The sequence below is a fragment of the Akebia trifoliata genome, chromosome 4 (genome assembly GCF_017979445.1).
Source record: "Akebia trifoliata isolate Shusen 1 chromosome 4, ASM1797944v1, whole genome shotgun sequence".
NCBI classification, from domain to species: Eukaryota; Viridiplantae; Streptophyta; class Magnoliopsida; order Ranunculales; family Lardizabalaceae; genus Akebia; species Akebia trifoliata.
Genome location: NC_141378.1, coordinates 8,451,758 through 8,461,035, shown reverse-complemented (window position 1 = coordinate 8,461,035; position 9,278 = coordinate 8,451,758). Strand labels below are relative to the sequence as shown.

The 9,278-nt window shown below is 35.7% G+C and overlaps 1 protein-coding gene across 2 annotated transcripts; it reads left to right on the top strand.

Annotated features, from left to right (window-relative positions):
- Positions 1–4,357: 4,357 nt before the first annotated feature.
- LOC147403517 (putative HVA22-like protein g) lies at positions 4,358–8,875 on the top strand. 2 transcript variants are annotated; one of them, XM_086439110.1, is made up of 7 exons: positions 4,358–4,597; positions 5,386–5,490; positions 5,592–5,690; positions 5,763–5,819; positions 5,927–5,990; positions 6,130–6,339; positions 8,330–8,875. In XM_086439110.1, the coding sequence occupies exons 2-7, from the start codon at positions 5,459–5,461 to the stop codon at positions 8,726–8,728; spliced, it is 861 nt and encodes a 286-aa protein (XP_086295236.1). In that variant the 5' UTR covers positions 4,358–4,597; positions 5,386–5,458; the 3' UTR covers positions 8,729–8,875. The 2 variants fall into 2 exon arrangements, with proteins under 2 accessions (XP_086295236.1, XP_086295235.1); XM_086439109.1 differs by having other exon boundaries at positions 4,361–4,597; positions 8,327–8,875.
- Positions 8,876–9,278: the final 403 nt, after the last annotated feature.

The following is a 9,278-nucleotide window of genomic DNA, read 5'->3' as shown; positions in this document are numbered from 1 at the left end:
ATCTCTCATACTTCAACCACAACAATAACAACGATGAAGACTTATCTCAAAGAATGGGGTCAGCTAAACGAATCATTTTTCTCCCTTTTATTCAAAGGAATTCGATTCAAATCAGAACATAAAATCTACTCTTGAAACTCAATTTACTTTATTAACCCAAATGTGCATATTATTGTGAAAAATTGAAATAGCAAAGAGACAAAAATAAACACAGACACAAAGATTTACGTGATTTGGCAATGTGCCTACGTTCACAAAAGAGAACAAGAACAATCACTTTTTTCTCATATGTTTTACAGTCCTAGAAATCTCTAATTATAAAATCGAGAGTTACTAAAACATGTAAATCCGCCCCCTCCACCCACCCAATAGAATACAAGACATTTACACAACACATTGATTTGCAACAAATCAAAACTTGATTCATTTGTATTACGCCACTCCTCCAAAACCTGTCTTCCAAAATGAGAAGAAAAGGGAAGTGAGAGTACATTAGCTGTAGAAAGAGAAACCATACATTATTTATCAAAACTTGTTTGTATTCTTAGTAGCTCTTTCATACTAGCAATTGAATCTACATCAATGAGATCTCACTTTCATTATATCTTTACTCACTCTCTCTGCCCATCTATTTCGTTGACATTGAGATTTAGGGTATTTTCGAACTTTCAATCATAGGTACTCTTATTCACCGTTCAATGCGTCATATACAATTAAGAGGGAATGGAAAAAAGTCATGATCCAGTACGGTGTCTCATTCTTATAAATGGGAATTGTGTCTACATGGCACATATTGATAGGAGAATAAACACATTGGGCTGTGTGCAAGGCTTGATTAGGATCCCAAGGTGTTTTTATCTCCAATTAAAGCATCACACATAGACATTATTCCTATCATATAGGAACAAGACACCTTAATGGATCTTGAGTCAGAGGAAAATAGTCTAATCGTCATTGTCATTATATATAATAATAGTCAAACGGATAACTAGATTTAAAGGTACCCTTGATAAGACCGTGAGGTAAATTTTTTATAAATAATTTATCTCTTTGAATAATGAGATATAATGTCTCATCATATAAGATTAAATCTTTAAAATGACAAATAAGAAGTTCACTATCACAATTCGTGGGAATGCATCATAGTAACTGTTGGAAAACTTGGGTAAAGTAAAAGAGGTGAAAAATGATATTTTGGATACTTTATATCTTTTACAAAGGACTTAATTAAATTTCTTTATTAAGTGCCCCCCAAAATATAGGGGCATTAAAAAGAAAATCTTCTATTATGGTCTAAAAGACTTAGTGGGAAGATCATTGTGACGTAGAATGAGGTTAAAAACCATGACTTTAGACACAATGAAAGAACATAATTTGTTCCACCTACCTTTCATGATGATGTAGAAACGAAGGCCAAGTAAATGATGTGGTGTGGGTATATAATATAAAAATTCTTTAGAAAGCATAAAGAAAACGATGTGAGATGATCGAGAGTAAAAAATTAAAATAAATAAATAATGGTTTAACAGAAGAAGTTCTTCGTAGAATCAATTGGCTAAACAAGAATATATTTTCCAAATTTACAAGTTTGTTAGTTGGTCGTTCAACGGCTCTACCAACTGACACTGTGGGTCCCACAGTCCCACCCAGATGAGTATTGAGTGCGTTTGACAATGGTCTTGTGTCATGGACCACTGTAGTCATTGAGTGTGCTTGACCATGGTTCCATATGTCATGGACCACTGTTTTTCTATAAAACTATACCCATGGAGACGTACGTTGCAAGGCTTGGATCACTCCCATCCCACGTGGTTTCTTCTTTAATGGCTGCTCCTTTTGGTGTAGCACATGCATGCAAAAGAGGCGTCTGGATTTTGGGCCCACAATTTATAATTATTTATTCATCTTTTAATCATCCAAAATGATGTTTGTTCTTCGGATGCTCGTCATCTAATGAGCATCTAATACCCTCATATCCTAAAACGCTCTTATCAACAATTATTATCTCGTTCCCCTTTCTTAAATTCCTTGTTTTGTATGCATTGATGATGTCATTCTCACGTAAAGCAAGTTAATGGAATACACCTTGATATTATGCCATGATCTATGGATCAGATCCGATTGATTGGGAGTCAATTAATAAGGATTCGACCTAGAACCAATCCCATAAGCATTGGATCTGATTGTTATCGGATTGGATTTTTATTAGTTCTAAATATTAAGATCCAAATTCAATTTAACAATCAAATCAATTCTGGATTGAACATTTAAGGATTTTTGAGATGATAGACTGAGAAGTAGAGCTATTAAGTTCAAATCCCTGGGATCACCTTTGGGGATTTATTCTGAAAATTATTTGGCTGTGTGTGAGACTAGGGATTGCATATGACCCGGTGATTAGTTGGGTGTTCTAAAAAGTTTGGATGCTTTAGTTCTTAAAAAGAAAAAAATTCAACTTAGGATCGAATCAAATTTAAATTGAAATGCAAAATTCTAAATAAACTTCATAAATTATTTACATATTTTATGATTGATTTAATATTGATTCAAAAAAATCTTCAAATTGGATTTTAATGAGAACCCAAAGCCTCTATCAAGAAGCAAAATTATTGGATCAAAATGGATGTTGTCTCTGATCTGATCCCTTGACAGTCTTAGGGCAAAGGTTGCGACATGACATGAAAGGACGCCACGTAGATCATCATGTTCCCAATATGGGTACAGTCGTCCAATCATCATCACCAGAGTAGGATCTAATGAACATCATCGAAATGTATTCCTAAGTCCTAACTTTTGTCAATCTTATTGGTGGCCCAGATCCGCTGTAGAAGAAGAAGTGGGTCCCACTTCCGCCCAACGGTTCAATTATATGTCTCGTCTACCAATAATATTTATTTGGGAAAGCGAGGCGTACTCTTGGACTAATAGTATTAAATAACAATAATGGAGATATGGGAAAGCAAGCATCCTTCAGCTACCATTAAAATTACCTGTGGAGCATCCATTTTTCATATATTAAAGAATTTGGAATAATCCAAATAAAATCACTTTTGTACTATTATAATACAATTGGGGCTCACGTATGGTGTCCCATTCTTATAGAATACGAACGGCGCCTACATGGCATGTGTTTGGATTGGAGTTTAAAACACAACGACCTCTTAATCAAACTGTTTTTCTAGTCGCACGTAACACGATTTATTTGTTTTCCAAGAAATACGTGCCACATAGACACTGCAGATAGTAGATTGTTATAGGAATGAGACACTATTCTTAATCCGACTCTTATAATGAGAGAGAGAGAGAGAGAGAGAGAGAGAGAGAGAGAGAGTGTCTGTATATTTTCCATCACTCTGGGTGTGTCATAACCCCCAATTATGTACAGTGACCTCTTATATTCATAGTTCACCACCTCTCTAATATATTGGTTTTTTTTGAAGTAGTTAGTTGATTAACATGTTTTGTATGAGTCATGGGTTCAATTATTTCCCTTCTTAAGGGTTAGTTGAAGAGGGGTGTTGAGTGTATATTTTTATCCACTCTCTCTCTTCCTTTCCATCTTATCAAAGTTTTTCTGACTCAATTTGAGACCAATCTAATAGGGGATTGGAATCATTTGATCAAATTCAGAACCAATCTAATTAAATGATTTGGATCAGGTCAAAATCAATCTAAGTAATATACACAATATAATTAAACTTCATATAGTTAAATAAAAAATATATATATTAAAAATTCCATTTTTTTTCTTCACATTTTATGGAATCTAGGCAACCATCTTCGGGGTATGCTATGATCCATTAATAGAGCTGCATATAATAATATTAAAACTATATCCTATTTCCTATCATATTTGTACATGTGGTTCTTTATCATCATATAGATGCCTAGCTTAATTGACAATCCTCTCGTGCCTTTACTGTTCTATTTCGCATCATTTTACACGTATCATGCAAAAACTTTATAGATTCGCTAGACATAAAATCAACCTATGATGGACGATCAAAATTAAAGAGAAAGTAGAAAGTAGAAAGAGGTCTATTAATCCAATGGTTCAGAACATCCAATTTAGATAATTTTGGTCCAAAAGGTCTCTTTGACTATTTTATATGATAGACTGAGAAGTACTGGAACTTTCGTCTATTTCTAAAACATTTTTTTGGGGATAAGGTGGTACCGTACTACAATAATGCTGTCTAACTGTTGGGAATTCAAATACAGGGCAAAATGTGAACCGTCCGATTTACGTTTTACGGTTGATTCAACCCAAATTACTTACACCAAACTAAGACTTGTCAACTTAAGTGCGAGTCTTTCTTTTTTGAACCTAAAAAACAAAACAAATCCATTGGAGATTCAAAACGATAGAACTCTGTCGCTCGCTCTCTCTCTCTCTCTCTCTCTCTCTTTCTCTCTCTGCGCCGAATCGGTTTTATGTAGCGTTTCGGCCGTGCCGCTTCGACTTTATTGTCGCGCTTGAAAGCTCTATAAACTGATGCTCAGTTTTAATGGCGGATCTTAAGTATCTCTGAGAGCTCTCATTTTTCTTGCATTTTGGATTCTTTATTCTTGATTTTTTTCGGATAATAATCAATAGGTACAGATTATCTCTGTATTTTATCTTTTTTTTTTTTTGGATCAAATTTCTCTTGAAGCTGTGAATCTTATATCAGATTGGAGGAATGTGCGAGCTTTCGTTCTGTTTTTGTTTGATTATCGATTCACTGGCCGTCGATTTCAAATTTTATTTTATTTTCTCTAGTTTTTTAGTTATGGATCTTTTTTGTTTCTCTTTTCTGAATCAGATTATGTATGAGATTTAGTGATATTCAGTTGAACCTTAATTCTATACTGTTGTTTTTTTCCCAGTTTTAGTATTTTTTTGGCAGATTTTTGGTTTAGCATTGGTTTGCCCTAATTCCGATACTTGAGATTCTCGATAATACTGGAAATCGGTTCTAATGTGTTTCTCTTGTGATTTTCTGCTACAAATCTGTTTTTTTTTTTAATCTCGTAATGTTCAATTGTGAAGGTTGATTGAACAAATCCTGATTGCTTAGTTGATAATCGGGTCTGTTTTACCATTTTTTGCCGTTATAACGTCTACTTGTTCCCTAAATTTGAGAATTTTTTATATTGTTGGTGTATGGGTGACTTCAGATATTATTTCTTTGTTTAGTCTGCTTATTAATCCCAATTGTTCTTCAGAATGCTTTGATCATTGTTTAACTAATCAACAACGATCTGCAGTTTCGCAGAACAATTAGTTACTTTAAATGATTTGAAGATCAAAAATTTATTTGTAGGAGCATTTTTGCCAAAATAACAAGTGTCTGTCTCACATTAATTAAAATTAATGGTAATATTTTCTTTTCTTGATTTCAGTTTGATTTTCTGGGAGAACTTGCAAGACTGCGGGAGCTGTTTTTCTTATAGTTATACAGTCTAGGGATCCAAAATGATGGGATCCTTCCTTACCAGAGGACTTAGGTATGTTGCTAACTTAAATTCCATGTTTTTTTAATGTTATATAGGATATGTGGCGTTTATTTCTAGAAAAAAAAGATGAATTTTCTTGTTAATCATTGCAGTATGATTTTCGGTTATGCATATCCGGCTTATGAGTGCTATAAAACCGTGGAGATGAACAAACCAGAGATTGAACAACTTCGTTTTTGGTGCCAATACTGGTACATATTATCATTTGAAACATGTAGAAACCAATTTGCCTAGTTAAAAAAGTTTTATTTTGATTTTTGTAGGATTTTAGTTGCAGCGTTGACAGTCTTTGAAAGGGTTGGGGACACTTTTATTTCGTGGTAAGGAATCTTAACTTTTATCTGAGAACCATTAATTGTCCACTGTCTAGATGGTTCTGTATTTTGATGGTGTTTCTAATGATGTTTCCCATTTGGGTTTCTTGAAGGGTACCGATGTACAGTGAAGCCAAGTTGGCCTTTTTCATATACTTGTGGTATCCTAAAACAAAGGTACAGACAGGTTCAACATCTGTGAGTGGAGAATTGTGTTGTTTGTTTATCTGACGACCTCCATCATTATATCCCATTTGTCTCTCTCTCTCTCTCTGTCTCTCTCTATCTCTCTCTCATTTTATTTCATTGGTTTCAGGGAACGACATATGTTTATAGTTCCTTCTTTCAGCCATATCTTGCAAAGCATGAGACAGAAATTGATCGAAATTTGTTGGAACTAAGGACTAGGGCTGGTGACATTGCTGTTCTATATTGTCAAAGGGCTGCAAGCTATGGTCAGACCAGGGTTTTTGAGATTTTGCAGTACGTTTCTGCTCAGTCAACATCAAGGCCTCGATATACTCAGGTACTTTTTGATACACATATTTAAATTCTAAGAATACCCGATTATCCTTCTATGATACCATCATTGTCTGCACTGTATTGTCATACTCAGGTAACCATCATGCAGGATAATAAGTCTTCCACATCCGATCATTTTCCTCCATGAATCCTTCTGCTATGTACAGTGATTGTTCTTCTTTATGTGCTATCTTCTATTGCTTTCCATAGTATAGAAGCTTTGATTTGTTTGTAGGGATGGTCTATGTAATCAATGTCAAGTGTAGTAGAATATTCAGATATCTAATTTGTAGCAGAAATAATTCATGATCTAATAGAGGCAAGCATTATTCTCCAAATAATTGAAATGCCAGAATTAAATAGGTGAAATTAAAAAGTTATTAAAGGTGCATAAGGCTTCTGCATTTCCCCTCCCAGGATTCAAAGGTTCATTACAGCCATCTTAGTGTTGCTCAAGGAAGCACGGATTAGGTGTGCATACACCCAAACAGAAAATATATATATATATAATAATTAAAAAATCACAGGTAAAAGCAGAGAAAACAGTATAAAATATTTTAGAAGAAGAATGGTTCTTTTGATGGGAAAGCTGAATGAGAGATCTCTTTCTAGTCTCAGTTGTTTTGTAGAAACCAATATACAAAACCTCTGCAACTTATTACAAAAGAATATATAGGAACCTAGCTAGTTGGGGAGCAAACTCTTAATGGGAGCATGGGAGTCGTTCCCAACCCTTAGAGAGATACTTGGATGTTAGGGAACAACTTTCCCATGTTTCTACAAGATGAGACCACGGTAGATTCTCCGTCTCCATGTTGGACCACTTCAACAATGGATGCATTAGGAATTTAGGAAAAAACTAAATTAAAATTTGTCTAAATAGAACATATCATTACACAAAGCCCACAAATGAGCCTACGGCCCATGCCCCCGAGCTGGTTCGGCATGCCATCCGGTGTGGCTTCTCTATTTCGAGGCTTTTTTACAAACCTGTTTTTATATTGCCCAAATATTAGGAGCTTCAATGTTTCTTTCCTAGGGAATGTGGAATAAAATTTTTACAATTGGACGAGACTAACATCAAACATTTACACTTGGCAAGAAGGCAACTTGACTAAATTTTTTTTAACCAAAGAAAAGTTATAGATCACAACCAACCACTGGATTCTCTGGTCTACACTCCCAACTAGTGAGTCCACCTAATGGGATGCAAAACTGGGGCCCCACAACCCATCAGAAGCGGCCCAACAGACCCAAATGATCTGAATAATCCTAGAAATTTCTGGATTTACTTCAAATATAACCTTTAACATTTCTACAATCAATAAAAAAAAACAGTGAAGAGAAAAAAGGAATGCTGATAGGGTGAATAGTACAATGATAGTTCTGTTACCATATCCCTATTTGAATAATGTAAGAAACAGATGTTCATGATACATTCTCTAAGCGAAGGTACCACCAGGATTCTCTTAGGCATTATGAATATGAATAAAGATCCTCTGATGGACAGCTATCCTGGCAATACTTTTAAGAACGCTATCTGCTCTAATTCCCACTAAGTTTTCATTTGATTAGTATGAGTAGTATTGATATTATGTCATGTCCGAGTTGAAAAAGAAAAAGAAAAAAAATAACAAACCACTTCACGGCAGTATTCCGCTAAGCTGCTAAAATCAATGATCTTGGAATGTACAGTGACCAATTAGCGAGTAAGGTGTTTACATGCATCACTAATCTATGTTAACTTCTTTTGAGTATTCGACCAATTCCTGTACATCATATATACTAGATGGTCCTATATTGTTCTGTGAATAATTGAAGTTTTCACTTTTTTGTTTTGGTGAGTCAAAAACTGTAACTAGATGTTGGAATAGTAATATAACTACGTACAGTTGATTCTAGTGAAACAACTCAAATGGTTCCCATTACACCCAAAAGCTATAATCTTGTATGCCTCATTCATTTCACCCACTATCCCTTTGAAATTGCAGCAGCAACAGCAAGGTTCCGAGATTCGCCAACCTCCACCTGCTGCGCCAACTCGTCAACCAGCTGCTACTGTAAAGCAGCAACCCCAACTGCCACCAACGCGTACTAAAAGTAAAAGCAAAACCCAACATCAAAGTGATCCTCCAGCAGCACAAGAATCAGTTCCCCCAGCACCTCCTACAGCTTTGGATGTTCAGACAAAGGTTGCTGATCAGCCAACCACGGAAGCCGCCACTAGCACTGAATCCACAGAGAGTGAACCAGAGACAATGCAGATTGAACCAGTGTCATCTTTAGCAAATGGAAATGCAAACCAACCTCCAAAAGAGACAGTCATGGAAGAAGCCATTCGGATGACACGTGGTAGGTTGAGAAAAGCTCGAGCAGCAACTACAAAACGCTAGTGCCATTGCCTGCGTATGCCTTTTTTTTACTTCCTATTGTCGTCTTAGCAAATGTGTGTACAAGATGGATAATACTAGGTGGTTAAAGATGGATAGTTGATGTTGATTTGTTTCCATTTCTTGAAATTCTATTTAGTGGTTTATGAAGCTGAGAAGGATCCATGCCCTTGATGTCAAGGTGAGAGACCCACGTCTCCCATACATAGTTCCACCGCCTTTTCAGCAAGTGTCCTCTGTAGTGGAAGCTAGCTTGGTTAGGCTGCTGAACCGTGTCCCGTGGTGTGGCTGTGAGTGGATCAGTAGGGAAAGTCTACATTGTTTAGGTACTAATTGGGCCTCAAAATCCAAGCCCAAACCTGGCCCATCTTATTGGTCCAAGTCTTTCCCCCGCCCATTGTGCCCTATTTATTGGCCTGGCCTGCAAATTTAATATATAAATGTTTATTAAAAAGTTATATCTGTATACATAATATTTATATTATAAATTATCAGGTTTGACCAGGCGACTGAATGGGCCTAGCTTCTAAGCCCAGTTATATTTCCCAACCTG